We start from the raw sequence: 24209 nt of genomic DNA on the forward strand, positions 1-24209 counted from the left end.
CAACCCGTAATCAGGTTGGGGATAAAAGGGGCATCCCTATTAACAGCCAACCCGGAAATGGTTGCGCTACATGGGCAATTTTGTCACTCAACCATATGGAGATGGTTTGACTGACGGCCAATGGCCAAATAGCTTCTTGGGTAAGGAGACCCAAGCTAGCATTTGTCACTCTACCATAAAAAGAGATGGTACGACTGACAGCCCTGTCTAATGGACAGAACCAACCCGTAACCAGGTTGGGGAAAAAGGGGCAGCCCTATAGATAGCTCAACCCGGAAATGGTTGTTGCTATACGAGCGCAATCGCTTACCCCAAGAGCTGGTACGATTGCTTACTTACCCTGCAAACAGCCAACCTGGAAACGGTTGTGCTATACTAGTCCGATCGCTTACCCCAAGAGCTGGTATGATCGTTTACTACGCCCAACAAGCGGCGCTATCTACAAAAACAACTCGGTCGCCTACCCCAAGAGCGGTACGATCGACTACCTCGCCCAACAAGCAGGCATCTACAAATATACAACTCGGTCGCCTACCCCAAGAGCGGTACGATCGACAACTTCGCCCAACAAGCGGCACAATCAACAAAGAAAACTCAGTCGCCTACCCCAAGAGCGGTACAATCGACTACTTCACCCCAAGAGCGGTACAATCACTCCAACAACTCGGTCGCCTACCCCAAGAGCGGTACAATCGACTACTTCGCCCCAAGAGCGGCACAATCACTCCAACAACTCGGTCGCCTACCTCAAGAGCGATACGATCGACTACTTCGCCCAGCAAGCGGCATCCACAAATTTACAACTCGGTCGCCTACCTCAAGAGCGGTACGATCGACAAACTTCGCCCAACAAGCAGCATGATCAAAGTCAACTTGGCTACATATTCCAAGAACAGCGTGACCAACTGCCTCGGCCCAAGAGCAGCCGAAACAATTGTACAATCTAGCAAGAATGGCCGACCAACTCGCCCCAAAAGCGGCAGGAAACAACCCTACAAGGATGGCTATCTACTCAAGAAAGCAGTATGATCAAATCCCACGCCCAAAAGGGTGGCAAAAAACAACTCTACAAACCGGATATCAACATGCAGTCGATTATTCTTATCCGAAGAGCGACAAAACCAGTCACACAAAGTGGAAGGACTACTCAGAAATTACACAAATGCAGTAAAAGAAAGACAGGTCAAAGCCTGCTCATAGCAGTCAAAGACAGATTCAAAAGCAGGGCAAAGCCTGATCATATTCACAGAAACAAGTATATATTACAAGAAACCACAAGTTCATTACACAAAATGTCTAAGGAGCTAGAGGCACAGCAGGAAGCACATTCATCTGTTCCAAGATTTGGTCTGATAGACCACTAAGCTCTACTTTGGCCTCCTCCCGCTGTCTTGAAAACTCAGCCGTTACAGAAGCTTCAGTAATCCGCTCAAGAGGGGCATCAAGAGCAACAACCCGGACATATGAAACCACATTGTTGATGCATCGGTGAAAGCCACCCCTTACAAAATCATAAAACCAGGAAGAAAGCACCGGTATTATGCCTCCAAGGCCCAGATCTCTGTCTTCTCGCCGACAGACTGAAGCAATGATTGGAGCGACTGCAGCATAAAGAGCCCGGAATTGCTCATGGGTAGCCTTCAACTTCGCCTGTAGATCTCGAACAGATTTTATGGCCTGAACAAGATCTCGGTCAGCGCCAGATCGTATCAATTTTGCCTGAGCAAGAATATCTTGGGTTTCTTTCAGTTTTAAATCAGCAAGGGTACTTACAGACTCAGCCTGATTTTGTGAAGTATGGAGGGTGTCAGTCATCGCCTCCCTATCTTTCAACTAGTTTTCTTTTTCACGAGCAAGAGCTGAAAGAAAGCAAATCAACAACTCAGAAAAGAAAAAAAGAGCAAAACCAAGGGAAAGCAGTCGATCAACAAAAGATTAACTTACCAGCCAGACTCTCCTTCAAGTCAGAATTCTCAGCCTAAGCGGTATCACGCGCCTTCTCAGCATCAAGCACCTTGGCATTAAGGGCGGCCTCCGTCAGAGCACGCTACTCCTTCTCATAAGTCAGGACAACTTTAGCCTGAGCCAGCTCATCTTCCTTTCTTTTCAAATTAGCCTCAGCAATGGCAGTAAATTGCGCCTCATGAGGACCGAACAAGACATCCTGATCTTGAAGTAAAGACTATAAAACAAAAATATGTGAGACAGAAGCAGAAGAAACCAATATCGAAAGTCAAAAAAAAAAGAACTCAGATACCTTGAGCTCGGCGCCATAAGCACCAGAAAAGGTTTCCCAAGAAGAACCCAACTTGGCCAACCGTTCAACTCGGCCAAGCTGAGCCATTTCCTCTCCTGAACGAGTTAGTAGAAGAGTACTCGGCCCAGATGCTTACGGCCGGTCAGCATCAGCAGCAGAAGCAGGGGGAGGGTAGTTATCAGAACCCTCACCCACTGCCGCATCAACTCGAGCAGCAGCCTCGAGGGAGTACAATAGAGACGACCCAAGTGGCAGACGAGCAGCAGCAAAAATGCCCGAGGGACTATCCACAACCCGGTGCTCCTCCTGAGAGGACACCAGGGCCCCAACATTCTGTTCCTCAACATGTGGCTCAAGAGGAGCAACACGAGGAGGAGAAGCTACAAAAAGCAGAATTATAAGTCTACAAGGATATAGAATACATAAATTATACAAGAGACGGAAATGCAAGGCAGAACAAGAGCTCACCAACAGCAGATTCTTGTAAAGCTTTTTTAGCCCCAAGGGCCAGAGAAGACGAGGCATCCTCAGAAGGCCTACAATGAAAAAGAACTTGGGTCTATCAAAAACAGAATAAGATATCAAAATCAGAACAACCAGGGGAAAAACTTACTTGATGACCTTCTTAAAATCACCAGCCACCTCCGAGAAAATGAAGTCGGGAAGTGGCATGGAAAACAAATCATCCTCAACCACCTCAAAGAAGGGGATTGTGATGGCCTCCGGGATAGAAGCAGAAGCAATTGTTACATTTGGGACACAAGGAGCCCGTGCACAGAAAAAAAAAACTCAGTCAGAGCAAATCTTACAAAATACAAGGACACTCGAGAAGTAAAAACTTACGAACGAAGATTAAGGGGGACTTCATCATCAGTCACCTCCTCATCAACAGCGACAGACTGACCATCTATCAGAAGACAAGAAGAACTCGGATGAATACACAAAAGCAAGTCAAATCAAGACAAAGCCGGGAAAACAACTCGGGAAAGGCTCAGCACAAGCTCACCTACGAGAATATTACCTGTTGGGGGGTGTTGACGAGCTGAACGTTGCCTCTTGGGCAAAGACTGCTTAGAAGCAGCCTCAGTCCGCCGCTTCCTAGATAACAGGATATATCGAGCAATCCGAGGATCAGGAACATACTCAACATAGGAGTGTTGACCTTCAAATAAGCCGGTAGACAACCTGGCAGAAGAAGAACCCAGCCCTGAAACAACGGCCTCAGCCACGTTGCCAGCAGTAGCGACAACATCATCTTCATCTTCTTCAGCCTCCTCCTCGACCACATCATCAGCAGCAGCAGTAGGGACAACGAGCTTAAAAGCCCAGCCATAGTCCTGCATAAAAGAGACAAAATTAGTATAAGATCAAAAAGACCCGATACAAAAGAACTCAGAAAGGCATACGCATACCTCAGGAGGAGGATGAGCAGCATCATACTCGTCCACACGGGCGGGCATCACTGAGACACCACTAAGAATCTGCCCCAACCGTTCAAGGACGATTTCTTCAGACAACTCGGCGTCCAAAATAAGCCGAGAAGGATCTGGAGAACCAGTGTACTCAAAACCAAAGTGCACCCTCTGCATGAGAGGTTGCACCCGGCGATGCAGAAAACTGGCAACTATGCCATTGCCAGTCAAACTAGCCTGCTTCAGTAGGCTAATTCGAGTAAGCAAAGGCTTAAGTGCCATGAGCTCAACCAAAGAAAGTTTATCCTTCCAAATAGGAAGAGAACTCGGAGTAAGAGAAAGGTCAGAAGAAAAAGAAGGGGTCGGTTTCGGGACGTAGAACCACTTCTCGACCCAATCTCTTACAGAATCAGAAAGAGTAAGAGAAGGGAAAGTTTCTTTATGTCCCTGACGGCATTGAAGGAGATAACAACCAAACAAAGGAGGATTTTTAGAATTAGACAGCCGCATACGAAAGAAATAACGAAAAAGGAGAAGAGGAGGCGGGATTCCAATAAAAGTTTCGCAAAGATGTGCGAAGGCAGAAATGACAAGAACCCCGTTCGGGGTAAGATGATGAAGTTGAATCTGATAAGATCCAAGAAATTCTAACCAGAAATCAGACAGAGGAAAATAGAGCCCCGCTCGCACAAAAGGAATGAACAAAACAGATTGATCGGGAGAAGGAGATAGAATCACATGCTCACCAGGCAGCAAGTAATTGGAAAGAAACTTCTCCTGAATGAGCCCATGCGCAACAAGCAGATCCAGCTCCGCCTCCTACGTCGACGGCTTCGGGAACTGCCTTTGCATCCGTCTCATGGCCATGAACTCAGGATTGTCAATTTGCTTAAGAGTTTTCTCCTCGTCAACAAACTCACCCTTGCCCTTGTTCTTCTTCACCATCAATCGAAAGCAAGGGCCAGATGCAGTAGCAGCAGCAGCAAGAGATTTGAGGCGGCGGATGCAATGCTAGGGATTTCTCAGCAACGAGGATTGAGGAATTTTTCACTGCAAAGGCAAGTGGAGCAACAGTAACAGGGCAGTCATTTTTATAAAGGGAAAAATACACAGCCCACGCGACCCAAGTGAAAACGGTCACAAAAAAATACCGTTCCGCAATCAATGACATGCACAACGGAAAAAGAAAGCAACGGTCCGTTCAGATCTCAACGATTAGATGCCAAAACCGTTCACAAGGAAGCAACGCAGAAAAAGGATACAACAAGTCGGCAACAATACTACACTACAGCCAAAGCATGCAGATACAGAGAAGAACTCGGATACAGTAATAGACAACTCGGCCTCCAGCAGAAACCATCTTATTCATTATTTCTTTGACTCGAAGAACATTGAGATTACAACGGAGTACAAGATCTGATAAATTCAACAAAGAAAACAAATGAGATCATTTTAGAGTGGCAGCAAAGAACCCAGTGGAATTCGAGGTTGCAACCCTCCGCAGGCAGATAGAGCAAGCATGGAAGCCACATCACAAGAGTACCCACCACAGAAAAGTACATTTTTAATTTTTTGACCCTCCAGCTTTTTGTACCAAAAAAAACAAGAGGCTCGGGGGCTACACTCAATGAGTGCAAAAATTGCACTCGCTGCACTCAAAGGAAAAGAACTCGGAGGATATCAAGACAGAGAGACCCTCTAGCTTTTTGTGCCAAACAGCTGAAGCTCGGGGGCTGCACTCACTGAGTGCACTTTTTTCAGCAAAAGTGCACATCAGTCAGAAGAAGAATCAAAGAAGACCATCTCAAGATTTCACTTCAAAAAGAACCCGGATCAAGTCTACAACAACTCGGCCCTTGAAGCTCAATTATAAAATGCTCGGGGGCTTTCGATGGGGAACCCTACGGGCCCCCCATAGACCGTACTATAGGGAAGTGGACCTTGGTAACAAGGCCCACAGCCCAATCGCCAAGAAGAACACGGAGCAAAGCAACGTGCAAGACCAAAACTTTAATTCGGACTATACAAGGAAAGACGCCCGAAGCATAGCTTAGGACTCTAACCTTGTATCTGAGAACACAGACAACTCCTCTCAGCACCTGGACTATAAAGGGCTGGTGAGGATATCCCTTGTAAACGACTGAACATACCCAATACTCAAAGCAACACGACGCAAACAGGCTAACGCCAAAACTGAACATAAGGTTATTACTCGACCAAGTCGAGGGCCCGAACCAGTATAAATCGTGAGTCTCTTTGCGTAACCGTCGAGTTTCACTATTCGTCGAAGCCCGAGCAACTGTCCCAGATACTCCCGTGGCAGACTATCGATGATAAAACATCGACAGGCACTGAATAAACTTCCCCAGGACGTGAAGCACGAGATCTGTACTGAACGACGGTAGGACAAGCTACTTGCTCAGCTGATGACAAGATCCCCAGGTGGCCACAGGTCCCACGTCGCTTGCAGTTGCAGAAATTAGGGCCCGTTTAGTTCCAAAAATTTTTACGCAGTACTTATTACATCAAATCTTACGACACATACATATAGTACTAAATGTAGATGAAAAAAAACTAATTACATAGTTGAGTGAGAAATCGCGAGACGAAACTTTTAAACCTAATTAGTCCATAATTAGACACTAACTATCAAATATAAACGAAAGTGCTACGGTAGCCGAAACAAAAAAAAAATTGATCTAAACGCGGCCTTATTCGTCGACGGAGACGGCTCCTCCCTAACTACCCGAGGGTAGTTTAGTTTATTGCACGCGGTCCACCTGCAGGTCCTGCACTCGAGACTCCACCTTCCATTCATCTGCTCCATCTTCTTCCTCTTTGTTCGCCAGCGTATAATAACTTCTCTCCTCTGCAAAACTGCAACTGATCTGATCCGGGCTGCGGCGAGCTGTGCTCGCGCTGATGGAGATTAAGAGGGACGTATGGAGCCTGCTGCTCGTGCTGCTCCTCGGGCAGCTCGTCGCCTTCGCCTCCTCCGTCTCAAGCTTCACCTCCTCCGTCATTGCTAATCTTGGTAGTCAATTTCTCATTGGACTGACCAGTGACCAGTATACACAGATTTGTTAGTGTTTATGATAATTTACTTGATGGTTGTTATCTGGATAGTGGTAATTTGAGTTACTACTTACCTTGAATTAATATATTTGTGCAGGAGTTGATGCACCACTGACACAGTCTTTCTTCGCTTACCTGTTGCTGACCTTAGTCTATGTACCAATCGTCCTGCGTCGACGGCAGAAGCTGCAAGTAAGAGTAGCTGCATCAGTTACAGGAAACTGTTGCAATTCATAGCTCACTGTCTTGAGTTGTCTCGCAGATAGCATGGTACTGGTATCTAGCTCTGGCCTTCTTTGATGTACAGGGGAACTATCTTGGTGAGTAGTATAGGCACTCACTACACAGTTACAACTCAATGAAATTTTGTTAGGTCCCTCTTGCTACTGCTGATCAACATCTAATGTCCCAGTTGTGAAGGCATACCAGTACTCATACATTACCAGTGTAACTTTGTTGGATTGTTGGACTGTTGTATGGGTCATCGTGCTCACCTGGTACGCACTGGGCACAAGATACTCACTCTGGCAGTTCGTGGGGGCAGGGACATGTGTGGCAGGGCTTGCCCTTGTGCTGCTTTCAGATGCAGAATCTCCAGAGGAGCAAGGTAAGTTACTCCAAGCATCCTACAGTTCAATTAGAAAGTCAACAACAAAGACTCAAGAACAAGTCATTTTGAGAACTAGGAACTCATGGTAGTAGTAGGACCTGTCCATACCATCTCCCTTAAAAGAAATGATAGAAGAACAATCAAGAATACCAATACTAGTGGTGCATAAGATTGCAATGCAATAGGTGTAAATGTAAACATGACTTTAAGAACATTATGATTGAAATATACTTTCTAGTTTCTGTAGTTGCAGTTAACATCATATGTAAAATCTTATTTTCCTGCAGATCCGGGAAAAATGCCACTTCTGGGGGATGTCCTTGTTATTGCTGGGACAGTTGGTTTTGCGTTTAGCAATGTTGGGGAGGTTAGTTATATATGCATTACATGCATCTGCTGCTATCAGCAACAGTTTCTCACAGTGGCAATAAGCATTTCATTTTCCTCATATGTGTAGGAATACTGTGTCAAGAAAAAGGATAGAGTTGAAGTTGTTGCAATGCTTGGACTCTTTGGGTTGCTGATCAGCATAGTGCAGATGTATCCTCAAAAATTAATCATTTAGCTATATACCTGTATAGCAAACTGGAGCAAAAAGAATGGTAACTGCATAACCTATATTAATGGTAAAGGATTAGTTAAAACAAATTGGCATGATCTGTCAAATGACATCTAAATATTTTTCTCTCTTTTGCGAAGTTAAACTATGAGCATAATTTCCTCGAACAAAAGTTGTAACTATAAATATGACCCAGGTTCTTGTTACCTTTTAACTTGATGAACCTTAGACTTATATTTGAAAGGAAGGGCCTAGAAGCAGTTACATGGTCTCCAACAATGGTAAGAAAAGTACATTCTACCATGAAACTCCCCATAAACCTTACTGATTTTATTATCTGGAAACTCATTCCTGCTTTTGTCTTTTTCATTTGTTCCAGATAAGTCTGTTTGCAGGATTTGCAGTGGCAACTTTCATATTCTACACAATTACTCCTTTCGTTCTTAAGGTTAAGATCTCCAACATGTCAGGGATGGCATGAGCTCCACAAGTAGAAACTCCTGTCAAATGGTTATGGTCTATTAATAAAACAACCAAAGAATAAAGGAAAACTGTTTAAATAATAGTGGCTGACTACACAATATCAGAAAGAAGAAAGGTCCGCTTATTGTATTTTCAATCAGTTGAACAATAATTTAGCCTTTTTATTCTTATGCTATTTTTTTGCAGATGAGTGGATCTACATTGTTCAACCTTTCACTGCTAACATCTGACATGTGGGCAGTCGCCATTCGAGTTTTATTCTATCAGCAACAGGTGATTTCTCTGAACCCAGAATACTCGTCCCAATCAATTCAGTCCTCTCTTCGCTGCCCACATATGCCATGTGTACCTTAGAGGTGCCGGTTGCGGTCATTCAGTATATTGATAGAGCAAGACGTCACTGCCTTTGGAGAGGTTCAGATTCCAATGCAAAGATGAAACCACTGGTGGCCTGGAGAAAATGTTCAAAGCCAAAAAGAAAAGGAGGATTAGGAATTATTAATCTTAGGAGTCAAAACAAGACCCTTCTTTTGAAGCATCTGGACAAATTTTATAATAGGAAGGATATCCCATGGGTGAAGCTGATCTGGAATGCGCATTATTCCCAGGGTCAAGTGCCACATGCTTCGACAGATAGGGGTTCATTTTGGTGGAAGGATGTCCTAAAATTATGTGACATGTTCAGAGGAATTGCAAAGTGCACTTTTGGAGATGGTTCCACTGTGCTTTTTTGGTCTGACCTTTGGAATGACAACATCTTAGAATCCAAATTCCCAAGGCTCTATTCCTTTGCCCGGAATAAGAACATTTCAGTGGCCAGGTTTTTGTCTAATAACACTCTGGAGGCCCAATTTCACTTGCCCTTATCAGAGCAGGCCTTCCAAGAATTCCAAAGTCTCCAGGAATTAATTCAAGATCTGCAGGTCGATCAGAATTCAAAGGACTCCTGGGAATACATTTGGGGAAGCAAGAACTACTCCTCATCAAAGTGCTACAACTTTCCTTACAAGAATATACAGCCCCCATCCCCTTTTCTCTGGATTTGGAACTCCAAATGCTGTAACAAACTTCGAGTTTTTTCGTGGCTCCTCTTGATGGACAGACTGAACACAAGGAACATTCTGAGAAGGAAAAAGCACAAGCTTCAGGGAAACAACTACAATTGTGTCCTATGCAGCAACAACATTGAAGAAACCGCATTTCATTTGTTCTTCACCTGCCCCTTTACCCAAGCCTGTTGGCAACACCTTGGTATAAATTGGGACTTCACAATGGATTTCTTCCGGATGATGCAGCAAGCCAAGGCTCAACATAACAACCCCTTTTTTATGGAGACCTTCATCATTGCCACCTGGCAGATTTGGAAGCAGAGAAACAACTCTATATTTGACAGAGGCCAGCCATCCTTTGATTCTTGGAAAAGCTCCTTCTATGACGAAGTTAGGCTACAGGCCCATAGATTTAGTTCTGCTAAGCGCTCTGTCTTCCTTTCTTGTACAGCTGCTCTAGTTTAGCTCTGCTGCCCACCTCGGGCTTGCTTCCCTTTTTTTGTTATCTCTTGTATAGAGTTGCTGCTCCTTTTGTTTAAATAAAAAGTTTACAGTGGGGGCCTCCCCTGCTGTATTTTCCGCTCAAAAAAAAACATTACCCAATATGCTCACATATTTCACATGCAATCCACAGATAAACTGGTTGTACTACCTAGCATTCACAGTTGTAGCCATTGGATTAATCATCTATTCGTTGAAGTAAGTCTGTATATACCGATAATTTGCAGATATGTGACTCAATGGCTGCAGAAACCTAACAAAATTTGTTTCTTGTGATATATGAAGTGATAGTTCTTCAGATGATGAAACAGCTGGAAGTTCAGAAGCACCAGCCCAATATCAGCAACTACCAATTGAAGACAATTCAACAAGAATTGGTTCTAATTCAGGTAGCCAAGAAAGGACACATAAGGAAGAAGTTCATATCTATTAGCAGGGTAATGTATGTATGAAGACACCTCCTTGTTAATGGATAGATTTGTACCAAATCAAATATGGCATAGAGATATGTAGAGTAAAGTGTTGGTCACTTCAGGTATAGGAAAATGTTTAATTGTCTCAAGCAGGAAAGCAAGATGAGGAAGAGAATCAGAGTTAATTTTCTCTACACCTCAGTCCAGCAGATCATTCACAAATGTATAAAAAATACATCGGGTCAAAAGGATCTTCAACTAGGGATTGCAAACCATCACAGCTGGTCTGCAAAGCATACTAGCAACAGTGTGGGAAACATGTAAAGAGAATTGCCTATGAAAATATTTTCTACATTGCTCATTGTAAAATTCTATGAGAAGTTTCATGCCCTGTGAATTGGAAGCTAAAAGGGGTAAGTGGAAAATAAAAATTTGGTTGAACTCATCTGAATGACCTGGATATTATTTGGCCAGTCACCCTGTTCAAAAGATAGACTGGAAAATCTCAAACTTATGGTGATTGAAACTTGAAAGTCGTCGAGAAGCAAGGTTGCATGAGTGGAATTTATATCACCGAAGCAGAAATTGACAACTATAATGTCAAACAGAAATGATACGCAGGTCACCCCTGTGTCGAGAAAAATAATGTCAAACAGAGTAAAAAACATGTACCACAAGTTCACAACAGACATTGATAACTGAAGTATCAAACAGAGCAAAAACTTAAACAGTAAGCAGACATTGTCAATCAAACAGAACTTAAACAGCAAGTGAACATTGACAATCAAACAGAGCAAAAACGAGACATCAGATCAAAGAAAACAATAGTAATGGATACCAAGAGGATGTATGGGGCTTGTTGAGTGCTCCTCCTCGGCCATCCCGTCGCATTTTCCCTGGCTTACCTCAAGCTTCACATCCTCCCTCGTAGCAAATCTTGTTACTAGTTTCACGTCAAACTGATCCACACATACAGAATTATCAGTCGTGGTTGATGAAATTCTTGATAAAAATTATCTCAGTAGAGAGAACACCAGTTCATTCCAACAAACATATTTATGCAGGAATTAATGCACCACTCACGCAGTCTTGCTTCGCATACCTGTTGCTGATCTTAGTCTATGTGCCAATCGTCTTGCGTCGACGGCAGAAGCTCCAAAAATAGTTCATAAGAATCAACCATGGAAGCCTTTTGAGATTCATAGCTCTCAAACTCTCACTATTTCGAGTATTCTTGTCTTGAAGATAGCTTGGTATTGGTATGTGGCCTTGGCCTTCATTGATGTCCAGGGGAACTATTTTGGTGAGTACAACTGTACAAGCACCAAACGACCATAACTTGCACTGAACCCATACTACCAACAATTTCCAGTGGTATAATGTAACTCAGTCAGGTTCATCATGCTACATTGCTACTGCTAATAAGTATCAAAAGTGCACACTGTAGTTGTGAAGGCATACCAGTACTCATACATCACTAGTGTAACTTTATTTGATTGCTGGACTGTTGTATGGGTCATCATACTTACCTGGTACGCACTAGGCGTAGGATATTCTTTCAGGCAGTTTGTGGGCACAGGGACATGCGTGGTGGGGCTTGCCCTTGTGCTCCTTTCAGATGTGAAATCTCCAGATGAGCAAGGCAAGTTACATTGGAAGTAAAATACCAAGTATCAAGAACAAACCCCCTTTACTGGAATCATTTGAGTTACAAAATTAGGATTTCAATCACACACAAATTCATGGCAGTAGGAATAGTGTATCCCTTAAATTGAACCATGCCAGATAAACAATACAGGATACCAATTTTAGTTGTAGATGGCAATACAACAGATATTGAATGCAAACATGAGTTCATGGACATCATAGCATTGAAATCTACTTCCCAGTTTCCACAAAATGGTTTCATGGATTTTAACATCTTATAAAAAAATAGATAAACAGATGCAAGCAAACTGGGGGATGCCCTTGTTATTTCCAGGACAGTTTGCTATGCATTTAGCAATGTTGGAGAGGTTAGTTCGGGTTATGTTATGTCTCTGCTGCTATCAGCAATATCATATTTCTAATAAGTATTTCATTTTCCTTGTACATGTAGGAATACTGTGTCAAAAAGAAATATCAAGTTGATGTTGTTGCCATGCTTGGATTATTTGGGTTGTTAGTCAAATAGTCAATACAGTTCAGATGTATCCCCTCCATCATTCAATACTTGTTACAGCCAGTGGAGCAAACTGGCATGATCCATTGGCAAAGCCACCTGTAATTTGATCTTGCTAGTACATAGTTAATTTTATTTTTCTTGAACATCTTACATAGTTAAATTGTCACCACAGTGTTTCTAGAACAAAAAACGGTAAGTTCTGTTGCTCTGGAGGGAAAAGATCATGTCACCTTTAACCTGCTCTCCAACAATGGTAAGAAATACTCCCTCCGTCCACAAAGGGATGCAATTCCCACTTTTCGAGGAGCCAAACGATTTAAAATTTGACCCAATTTATATAAAAATAGTACTAACATTTATGATACAAAATAAATATCATTAAATTAATTATGAAATATATTTTCGTAGTAAAACCTAGTTGGAGACATAAATGTTAATACCATTCACTATAACTTGGTCAAAGTTAAGTTAGTTTGACTGGCACAAATTCCATAGTGCATCCTTTTGTGGACAGAGGGAGTACACGCTTTACCATGAAACTCATTTATTTGCCATACACCTGCTGGCTGAATTGATTCACTGGAAACTCACACCCTTTTGTTTGTTCTTTATTTCCAGATAAGTCTCTTCGGAGGATATGCATTGGCATTTTTTATTTTCTACACAATTACTCCCTAGTTCTTAAGGTGAAGTATCTTCAACATGTTAGAAATGCCAAATGGTTTTCCATTTGAGTTCACAGTATTGCTTCAATTTGTAGTATCAGCCAGAAGAAGGCCCTCCTTTTGTTATGTTACATTTCAATACTCTCTTCTTTGATTTTGTACACAACTCAATTTGTTGTATCAGCCAGAAGGTGTGCACACAACTCAAGTTTCAAACCTTTTTTGTCTTTGACCAAAATTTGCTCTAAAAATGTGGATTACAAATTTAGTACCATTGGATTCATATTTGAAAGCACTTTCATATGATGTCAATTTCATGGTCATGATAAACATCATAATATATGAGATATTAACGATCAAAGTGTGGTGTTGGCAGGAAAAAACCGCACCCTACATTTTGAAAACGATGGAGTAATACTTTAGCCTTGATTTTGACAGCCATTTTTTTTTGGCAGAGTAGTGGATCAACATTATTCAACCTTTCGCTCCTGACATCTGACATGTGGACAGGTGCCATTCAAGTTTTATTCTATCATCAACAGGTGAAAATTCCTGACCCAGAATACTTGTGTGAGATTATTAACGTATTACCCAATAATAATCTTACATAGTTTGGCCAACCCACAGATAAACTAATTGTACTATGTAGCATTTGGAGTTGTGGCCATTGGTTTGATCATCTACTCATTAAAGATAGTTTAAACTTCCTAAATTATTTTGAGGAAGCCTAACAGAGTTTATTGCTTTGAACGTACTCTATGAAGTGAAAGTTCTTCAGATGTCAAAAAAGCTGCAAGTACAGAAACAACAGCCAAATATCAGAAACTTCAAAGTGAGGATAATTCAAAGGAGTGTGGTTCTAGTTCGGGCAGCCAAGAAAGGACAAGTAATGATGATGTTCACATCTGCTAGGGGGCAATGTACAAACGTTAAGTCACCTCCCCAAATCAAATATGATAAGTGGGGCTCTGTGGAGTATAGTATTGCTCGATTCATGTAGATGAAACTGTCATTATGCCTAGCAAAAAGACAACCTGGATGTGCATAGAATTTATTTTTATACAGCATTTCAGCAAATATTTCACATTAAATTGAAAAATATATAGGATATAAAAGGAGCTCACGGACTATGGGCTTCCAAACCCATCACAGCTAGTTTGTTTAAGTACTAGTGAAACAGCAACATATTTGGGAAGATATGAGAGGTCCCACTGTTCACTTACTAGTTATGAAAGCTCCTTCGAGAATGCTTGATACATAGTGTTCAAAGCTTCAGACTTGACAAACAACGATGGCCACTTTTGCCTTTGGATGCAGCAATGACTGAAACTAACCACGCCAATGTCTTTCAAGATACTGTCAGTGCATGGCTGGGTACATGAAGGTCTGAACTCAGCAGTGTACAGTGCTCAGCTCGGCTCAGGCCACCATGCGCAGACAGAGACACACACCCACTACCACGCTGCCATTCGGTCAAACAGGTAGTACACATGCCAACGCTAGCAAATAGGGAGAGAGAGATGGCCGACATTGCCCACGCAGGTAGATTCCATGGTGTAGCGCCCTCACAATTGGTACGCCCCTGCATCGGCATGCATCCTTATCTCATAGGCGCTGTTGGCAGGTACTAACGCTGCTACTGCTTGACTATCCCCTGATGCTGAATGATTAGTGCAATGTTTCGTGTTGGAATATAAGATATCTGAAGATTACCTGGAATAAGCGCTAACTCCTTTTCTGCTAGGAGTAACATCCAACCTGAGAGACGAAAGGCACATTCTTAGAAGTTAACTTACCAGTGATATTGTTCAAGGGGGACATTGGCTGAGTATTGAATGTACAACCATTTTGTTCAGATCCATTCACCAGAAATCGCCACAAGAGCAGACCCCTGAATTGAAGTGGTGGAACCTGCTGCAATCTCGCATTACAATCTCCCTATCCTCAATTTCAGAGACCATTTTGATCACCGTGTGGCAGTCCCCACACACCCGCAGGTTCTTAAAAATGTGAAGGGGTGCCCCTGGTGGTGTAGCTATCAAACCAAATGCGAGGGCTAGGCGCTCACTGTGCATTGCCAGCATAGCTTCTTTCTGCTCTTCTGCCACTTCATGAAGCGCAAAGCTTGTATCAGGACAATAACCTTCTTGCTTTAACTTAGCTGTCATTACCCTGAGCTTTGCATATATCTGTTCTGATAAAGGATGCGACTTGTCTGAAGCTATAAAGGAATGAACTTTATTCTTGATCTGAATCCAGCTGCATCCAGCTTCTTTCTTAACCTTTTTAGTGTCCATGAGCTTCCTCACTTCATCCTTCTCTTTCCACTTCCCTGCAGCCGAATAAATGTTGGAGAGAAGCACGTATATAGCCGAGTCAAGAGGTTCAAGTGACAGCAGCTTCTCCGCAACCAACTTTCCAAGCTCAACATTCTTGTGAACTTTACAAGCTCCTAGCAATGTGCGCCATACCATTGGACCTGCTGGGAATGGCATGCCTTCTATAAGGCCCATTGCTTCATCCAGCTTGTCTGCGCGGCTATAGAGATCAACCATGCACGCATAATGCTCCATGGTTGGAGTGATCCCATAGTCTCTGCCCATCGAATCAAAGTATTGCTGACCTTCTTCAACAAGACCAGCATGAGCACATCCCATGATCACAGAAAGGAATGTGACGCCATCCATCTCAATGCCCTCAGCTTCCATCTGTCGAAATACATCAAGGGCCTTTTGGCTGTAACCATGCTGTGCGTACCCTGATAGCATTGAGTTCCATGACACCAAATCTCTATCTGTTTGCCTCTCAAAGACACACTGAGCACTCTCGATGCTCCCTTTTCTTGCATACATACTAACAAGTGCACTGCTCACACAGAGTGCATCATGGCATCTGTGCTTGATAGAAATAGCATGGAACTGCCTACCCAGGTCAACTCCAGCTGTCGGACTAGCAGAAGCATCAATGACACTAGAGATTGTAAACTCATTTGGCTTCAAGCCATGCATTGTCATCTTGATGAATACATTTGTGGCACCATCGCAATCACCAGCTTGGGCATAGCAAGTCAACATTGCAGACCATGAAACGACATCCTTCTGGTCAATCATTTTGAATATAGAAAGAGCTTCTTCAGTGCTGCAAAGCTTAGAGTAAGAGGCCAGAAGTGCAGTTCCAACAATTGGTGTATACTCGTAGTTTGTCTTGATCACCTGGGCATGAATTTGGGGAGGCAAGCTGGCCACTGACGCTGTAAGAATTGTCGAGTAGGTGAAATCATTCGGAGCAACACCATCTTCTCTCATTCTGCTAAAAAGGGCAGCAGCAAGAGGTATATCACCGTTCTGAATGCACCCATTAATCATAGCAGTCCATGAAACAACATTCTGAGATCCTGACATCGACAAAAATATATCCAGAGCATTATTCAGTTGACCTGCTTTGCTGTAGGCATCCATGAGGGCTGTCATTACATTGCCATACGAATGAAACCCACGTTTAAGAACACTGCTGTGGAGTTGACATGCCAGGCCAAGGTGTTTGAGATTTGCACATAATTTGATCACTGTTGAGTATGTCGACTGTGTAAGCATGGTAATACTGGATCGTGAATCATGGAACAGCTGCAGGGCTTCAAGATCACGACCGTTCAACACAAGGCCCGCCATCAATGTGTTCCACGACACCATGTCCCTGGTCTCCATCCCACAAAACACGACCCTGGCTTCTTCAACCAGTCCACACTTTGCATACATGTTCATCAGAGAATTACACACAAACACAGTGGAACAGCAACCAAACTTAACTGATTGAGCATGCACGCGCCGCCCGAGATCAACCATACCCTGGCTCGCCACCACTGAGAGAACACTCGCAAATGTAAAAGGATTGGGCCAGACCCCCTCAGCACGCATCCTGAAGAAGAGCTCCATAACATCCAATAACGCTCCAGCCTGGATGTACCCAGTGAGCAACGACGTCCAGGTGACAACATTCCTCTCGGGCATTCCCTCAAACACCTTCCTGCCGTCCACAACACCGTGCCACTTCATGTACATGTCAACAAGAGACGTGCCCACGCTGACGTCGCCACGATCATGCCCGCACCTGACGCACAGGCCATGCAGCTGCTTCCCCAGTACTCTGTCTGGCACTGACCCACAGACTTTGAGGACGCCCAACAGTGCCCCACCGCCAACACGCCCACCATGGCGGCAGTGCACATCGAAGAAGCGGTCTAGCACCTGGTGGACCAAACCCCTCCGCGCGTGCTCGGGAAGGGCACTGTCCGGGGTGTCCCTGTGGGGAATTTCGTCGAACACTTGGAAGGCGCCGGTAGCGTCATTGAGGTTAGCGTGGCTCTCCAATGGAACGGAGGAGGCGAGCGTGGACTGTGACTTCGGGGCCTGTTCCGGTGCCAAGGCCCCAGCGTTCTTGCCACGGAGGTGTGCGAGGCACCAGTGTCGGAGCTGGTGAGTTCTCACGCCTAGGGCCAACATTTAAGCCCCTAAATCACCCGCTCCTGCCTCTGATGCCCCGTCAGGCATGAGCACCGCGCACGCCTCTGCTGCCCTGCCCAACACAAGCACGGCGCCGCCTGCCGGCTAGATTCGTCCGCGCCACCCCGGTCCCCCGATTTGGCCACGCACTCATGCCAGCGCTAGGAGCACGCCGGCGCCGCCACCTATGTTTGCTTGTGACTTTTGAGAGCCGAGAGGAGACGAGACAGGGGTGTGTGTGTGTGTGTGTGACGGAGGGGACGGAGGGCGACAATTTTTTTTCGGCCCAATAGACCTGGTTTGGTTTAGCTGTGGTGCGATTGTGCGTGTTTTTTTCCTTTCTTATTGCCTTCCCTTTATTCTTCATCGACGCTGTCTATTTTTGTTTTTTGAAGGAGATAAGAAATCTCAGCTTTTAAGAAAGATTTTTTATAAAGCTTTTAAGAAAGCTATAAAGTCAATTTCAGTGGGGATTTCATGTCCCAATTTCTAAGATTCCATATATTGGAAACAGTGTAGATAAGTTTTTATCCCCCATAAAACTCATTTCATCCCATAAAAAACTTTTATCATTTGTCTCTTCATCTATTCTATGTCATGTCAGCTTATTTACGTATCCTCCGACCCTCTCATGGTCTTCCATATCCATTTAACCAAGAGACATTCATTCATAGTTTCAGAATTGATAATCCCCAAACCACCTTGGTCTTTGGATGTAGTAACCATTTCCCATTTGGTCATGTGATATTTGAAATCGTCCTCCATCTCTTGATGGGCTCCATCATTTAATACATAGAAGCCCATACAATACATCGGTATACTACTAAGACAAATGTTAGTTAAAATTAGCCTCCCTCTGAGGTGATGTGCTTTCCTTTTCATGGATCCAACCTTTTCCCCATCCTGGTAAAAATGTTTGCAAAATAACCGGTAAACATGTTATTGTCACTCACTTGAATGCCTAGGTGTTTGACAGGAAGATTCCAAATTACAATTTACTCCCTCCATACCAAAAAATGAAGTCGTTTTGGACAGCGACACGGTCTCCAAAGCATAACTTTGACTATTTATTTTTATAAAGATATTAATCAAAAAGTGATATATGTAAATTTTTGTGAAATTATTTTTCAAGACAAATCTATTCATGATTTATATTCCCAATGTTTGACCTGAGCCTTATCCAAAACGACTTCATTTTTTTTTAAGTATGGAGGGAGTAGCATATTTTTAGCTGTCCTTTCTTTCTCCTCTTGAGCCATAAAAAAAAACCCCTCACTTTTGTGAAAATTATAATCTTTATACCAGAAAGCCACTCAAAGCAGTGTAAGATTAATTTTAGGTTTAAGACTGAAACATCTATCATAATCACAATATCATTTGCGTATTGAATATGAGAGATGTCCCCTGGAATCAAATTATCTACAACATTACACTCGAGAAAACACGCCGGCCCGGGAGCAATCGATGCCTCAGCAAAAAAACCCCGGACAGGAATTGGAGCAACCCCTCAGGAGCCAGGACCTCGGCCCGGCTATAGCTCCGCTCCGTACTGCGTGACGGCGACACCCACCCTTGTCCGCTCTGGCGCTCTCGGCAGCAGTTGCGGTTGGCGGCGTACCAGGGTACCACGTACTAGGTCCGGACGCACGCATGCCTCCAACCGCCCAGGCCGCCCGGGCGAGCCCACCTCCACTGTTCCGCCGTCAACTGCTGGAGACGTCGCCGCCCCCAGCGGCACAGCGGACAGCGTCCCCTCACCTTCATTCATCACGGCTCACCAGACGGTGTCCTGGTCGACGCCGGAGCAGCAGCATCACCAGAAGCAGCGAGGCGTCGCTGTCTGCGGACCCGCCCAGCGCGCCAGGGGCCAGGGCCCCAGGTCACGCGGCCGGCGGCCCCGAGCGCGAAAACGCTGTGGGTGTCGTTAGCTTCCGGTTCCCGTTGCAGCCCCTGTTCGTCCCTGTTCTTGGAACGGCTAGGAGCTCGAAGCAACCGTACCGGCGCAGGAGGTGTCATGTCCGCACGTACCACGTACGGGGTGCTGTCCAGTCATGGGAACCGAAGTCGTTCTGGCATCATTTCGCTCTGTGAGGTGCACAGCGCAGAACACGGGGCTAGTTGTGTGGTGTGGTGCCCCTATCATCAGCTCTGAATCCTATGTGAAAAATGAAAGCCGTTTGCTTCCTTGTCGAGCTCCTGCATCGTCAGTCATTCCTGTCGACGGGGTCGGCCGCACCGCACGAGATCTGTCGCTTGGCTCCCGCGCGCGCTCGTGTCGTGCCAGATGACAATGCGCGGTTGCCATCTGATTCATCAAGCGCACAGTCCTAGGAAATTGCTGTATGTAGGCTGTAGGAGTATCTGAAAGTGGTGACAACGTTTGCTGCTTCTGCTTGCTCTCGGATGACAGCGAATTGCAGTAGAGGGTAAACCGTAAGCTGCAGGAGTAGAGTAGTTTTCAGTGTTGGGTCCCCCGATCACTATCCACGTACAAGAACACGAGGTGTAGATTGCCCGCGCTACTGCTCCCCTGGAGCAGATTTTTCTGTCCGAGCTGCAGGCCGGCCTACTTGTGATTCCAATTCCATGGACAGGGTTGGAACGCATTTGCTGCACATGGTCGCTGCTGCATCGTGTCGCTTTACCGGTGCTACCTGACGAAAGCCTCGTTGCGTCGGAGAAATGAGCTGCAGCGGCCACCCAGGATCGTACGAGACAGAAAATGACAAGCATTCGGCTGCCTACGCACCAAGTAGAACGTCCGGTGCTTAGATTCATTATATTATTAAATCAGTATCTAGTGGCGTTCAAATATTGTAAGACATTTTTACACGGCATCAAAACAGTAACAAAAACTGCTTGCAAGTTACAGCGACATATATCTAGCAGTTTTAGGCTTCTTGTGACAGGTTCGGACCCACAGCACGTGGAAGAGCACGTGAGTATATAGCAATATGACACAGCTTCACCGTTGAAATATGTGTCAAGTGACACCCATCAGATATCAAACACAGCTAGCTGCACAGAGGCTCTTCCTTCAATTTCCCACGGAACCATAGTCTGCGCTCCAGAGCCCACGTCACTTTGACAAATTAAATGTTAGCTAGTGCAATGCATGCTGATCTTCGTCATTTGCCTTGGCATATCTATACTAGACTAGACTACTGTCGACTAGAGCCGATCCTGGCACTGCAAGGGCAAGATTGCACCACTGTTGCAGCTTCGGAGCTACCCTGGTACCTAGCCGTTACTGTTCACGATGCCTCCTCTGCGATGAACACCTAGGAAGCTAGGTATGATGAGTTCATCTCCGATTGCAAGTTACAACGACGTATACATAGCAGTTTTAGGCTTCTTGTGACAGGTTCGGACCCACGGCACGTGGAAGAGCACATGAGTATATAGCAATATGACACGGCTTCACCGTTGAAATATGTGTCAAAGAAGAACAGTAATGCTGACGAAAGAACTGAGGATGGCTTCCGGTCCCCCCTTCCCCAACCCAGCCCGTCGGTCGCCGACCCGGCGCCGCCGGCCACCTAGCCCCCCCAGCCCCCCCAACCCCAACCCCAGCCCGTCGGACCCCACCCAGGCTCCGCCGGACACCCAGCACCCCAGCGGCGCCTCCAAAGGTAAAGGCATCCCCTTCTTCCCAGGCGAGGCCTCCAGCCACCCCAAGACCATGAGGTGGGCGGAGATCTCCGACTGCTCCGACTACGACACCGACTTCGACTCCTCCCCCGAGCAGCCTGCATCCTACTGCGACGTCGTCAGCCAGGGCTCCCCAACGCGGGATAGAAGCCCGTGTCGTTGATGAGCGGCTGGCGGACACCACACCCATGGAGGTGGATGCCTGTCCAGCCCCCAAGCAACAACGGTAGAGGAGGCGTACCTGCCGGCATACCCATGGCCAGGCCGATGACCGTCTAGGAGCAGCGGCACCGAGCGGGTCCCCGCCCACCTGTGGCTCGAAGGCAGGGAGGCTTCCGGCGAACGCGCAATCCCGCAGCGTATCCTGGTCCACCAGCGACTCGGGCCCCGAGCACCACCACGAAGGCACTGTCGGATCTCGCCGCCCGATGCACAAGGATGGAGGGAGGTCCTGCCCCGCCAGCTCGAGGAGCCCCAGCCACCCAGGGCGCGTGCACCAAAAACTCCACGGCGGCGGCGCATACCAGACGCCATGCGTGACCGGTGCCTCAACTGCCTCTCCTACAGCCACATGATTGTGACTTGCCATCTCCCCCTACGGTGTCTTTGCTGCCACGAGTTCTGGCATCTCGCTAGGGACTGCAGGCACAGCCGCACGCCGGAGGAAGTCCGGGGATGGGCCGCACCAGTCAACCAGTGGCGCTTCATCAAGGCGCAAGGAAGGCCATCTAGCCCCGACACCCTTGAGGGCTCCTAGGCTCGTGGCACAACACCGTCGAGCTTCACGCTGGCTGGGGATGCGATTGCTGCCACGACGACTGGCAGGGAGGAAGTGTCATCGATAAACAACCTCCGTTTCGTTCGAACGAGAAACATCACTATCCCAAGTGACCACATATGAGCCACACTTCTTCTTCTTAATGGTCATCTTGTGCTTCTTCTCTTTCTTTTCCTTCTTGTCCTTTTTGCTCTTCTTGTCATCCTCACCATTGTCGCTATTGTATGGGCATTGAGCAACAATATGATTCTTGCTTCCACACTTAAAGCACCTTCTTGACTCATCCTTGTTCTTGGATGAAGACTTCTTTCTTATAAAACAATAGTCCTTCTTCACAATGAACTTGCCAAATCTTTTCACAAAGAGAGCCATCTTCTCATTATCATCATCATCCCAAGAGAATGAGCCTTCATTTTCACTTGATGTGTCTTGCTTGCCCTTGCCCTTGGATGATGTGGCTTTGAATGCCACATCCTTCTTCTTCACATCCTTCTTCTCCTTTTCTTCCTTATCATCATCTCTATATGTATCATCGGTCATGATATCTCCTAAGATTTGATTTGGTGTCATTGTGTCCAAATCGGTTCTCACTAGCAAGGTGACCAACATGCCAAATCTTACGGGTAAGCATCTCAAGAACTTATGTGAGAAGTCCTTGTCCTCCACTTTCTCACCAAGTGCTTTGAGATCATTGACAAGCACCTTCATCCGATGGAACATGTCCAGTACACTCTCATCTTCCTTCATCTTGAAGCTAGCAAACTTCTCCTTGAGAATGTATGCCTTTGCACCCTTTACTGCCTTGGTGCCCTCAAATGATTCTTCCAACTTCTTCCAAGCCTCATGAGCTATCTCAATGTTCTTTATTTGCTCAAATGTTCTCTCATCAATAGCATCATGAATAGCACTAAGAGCAATATCATTGTTTTGGAGTAGCACTTCTTCGGACGCGGTGGGATTCTCAAGATCGGCTATCTCAATTTTGGTCTCCACCACCTTCCACACCTTTCTATTGATGGACTTGATGTGTGTGGTCATCTTAGACTTTCAATATGAATAATTTATGCCATCAAATTGGGGTGGCTTCTCGGTGTTGTTGATTTAAGTCATTTTGACATTGAAGGTTGTTAAGCCTCAAATCACGGTGACCACGACTCTGATAACACTTGAAAGGTCCTAATGGCTAGAGGGGGGGTGAATAGCCTATTAAAAATTTTTACAACAATACTTAACAAACCAGTTAGACAAACATGAGGCGAAACGAATGTTGTGCTAGCCTACTAAAAATGCAAGCCACCTACCACAATTCTAGTGACTATGATTTCTAAGAACACAAAGGCTATGTGACTATACTAAGTTAGTGTGCTCTCAAAGACTAACTAAAGAACCACACTAATCACTAGAACCGACACAAGCTTGCTCTCAAAACTAACTACACTAAAGAGCGAAGCAACACTAGAAATGTAAATGCAAGAGAGGGGTTGTGATGATTATACCGCCGTGTCGAGGATAGAGCCAATCATAATATGATGGAGGCAATCAATCACAATCAATCAAGAAATCCTCGAGATAAGATGACACAAGATTTTTACCGAGGTTCACTTGCTTGCCGACAAGCTAGTCCTCGTTGTGGCGATTCACTCACTTGGAGGTTCACGCGTTAATTGGCATCACACACCAAACCCTCAATAGGGTGCTGCACAACCAATACAAGATAAGGATCACACAAGCCACAAGCAATCCACTAGAGTACCTTTTGGCTCTCCACCAGGGAAAGGTCAAGAACCCCTCACAATCACCATGATCGAAGCCGGAGACAAGCACCTTCCTTCGCTCGATGATCCTCGTTGCACCAAGCCATCTAGGTGGTGGCAACCACCAAGAGTAACAAGCGAATCCTGTAGCAAAACACGAATACCAAGTGCCTCTAGGTGCAATCACTCAAGCAATGCACTTGGATTCACTTCCAATCTCACAAATATAATGAATCAGTGATGGAGATGAGTGGGAGGACTTTGGCTAAGCTCACAAGGTTGCTATGTCAGTGCAAATGGACAAGAGAGTGAGCTTGAGCTAGCCATGGGGCTTAAATA

General features: G+C 45.2%; 2 protein-coding genes and 1 long non-coding RNA gene across 3 annotated transcripts; 1 reads left to right on the forward strand and 2 right to left on the reverse strand.

The window, feature by feature from the left end:
* Window positions 1-2075: 2075 nt before the first annotated feature.
* LOC136511969 (uncharacterized) lies at window positions 2076-2793 on the reverse strand. The gene is made up of 3 exons (XR_010772938.1): window positions 2726-2793; window positions 2258-2637; window positions 2076-2182 (listed from the first exon to the last, which is right to left on the reverse strand). It is a non-coding gene; the product is annotated as an uncharacterized lncRNA (long non-coding RNA).
* Window positions 2794-6414: 3621 nt separating this feature from the next.
* Window positions 6415-10553, forward strand: LOC136511511 (uncharacterized). The gene is made up of 11 exons (XM_066505561.1): window positions 6415-6703; window positions 6842-6936; window positions 7007-7064; window positions 7157-7351; window positions 7642-7721; window positions 7812-7894; window positions 8143-8194; window positions 8293-8361; window positions 8583-8669; window positions 10080-10144; window positions 10232-10553. Exons 1-11 carry the CDS (start codon window positions 6592-6594, stop codon window positions 10377-10379), a joined length of 1044 nt encoding a protein of 347 aa, XP_066361658.1. The 5' UTR covers window positions 6415-6591; the 3' UTR covers window positions 10380-10553.
* Window positions 10554-13656: 3103 nt separating this feature from the next.
* On the reverse strand, window positions 13657-17979 carry LOC136511509 (pentatricopeptide repeat-containing protein At2g27610-like). The gene has a single exon (XM_066505560.1). The coding sequence runs from the start codon at window positions 17685-17687 to the stop codon at window positions 15051-15053; it is 2637 nt and encodes an 878-aa protein (XP_066361657.1). The 5' UTR covers window positions 17688-17979; the 3' UTR covers window positions 13657-15050.
* Window positions 17980-24209: the final 6230 nt, after the last annotated feature.

This window comes from Miscanthus floridulus, chromosome 16 (genome assembly GCF_019320115.1).
Source record: "Miscanthus floridulus cultivar M001 chromosome 16, ASM1932011v1, whole genome shotgun sequence".
In the NCBI taxonomy this organism is placed as follows: Eukaryota; Viridiplantae; Streptophyta; class Magnoliopsida; order Poales; family Poaceae; genus Miscanthus; species Miscanthus floridulus.

Bases quoted from the DNA above. Each gene is read 5' to 3' on its own strand.
- LOC136511511 (XM_066505561.1), top strand. From the start codon at position 6,592: ATGGAGATTAAGAGGGACGTATGGAGCCTGCTGCTCGTGCTGCTCCTC. The intron at 6,704-6,841 runs GTAGTCAATTTC...ATATTTGTGCAG, and splicing joins CTCCGTCATTGCTAATCTTG to GAGTTGATGCACCACTGACA. The intron at 6,937-7,006 runs GTAAGAGTAGCT...GTTGTCTCGCAG, and splicing joins GTCGACGGCAGAAGCTGCAA to ATAGCATGGTACTGGTATCT.
- LOC136511509 (XM_066505560.1), bottom strand. From the start codon at position 17,687: ATGTTGGCCCTAGGCGTGAGAACTCACCAGCTCCGACACTGGTGCCTC.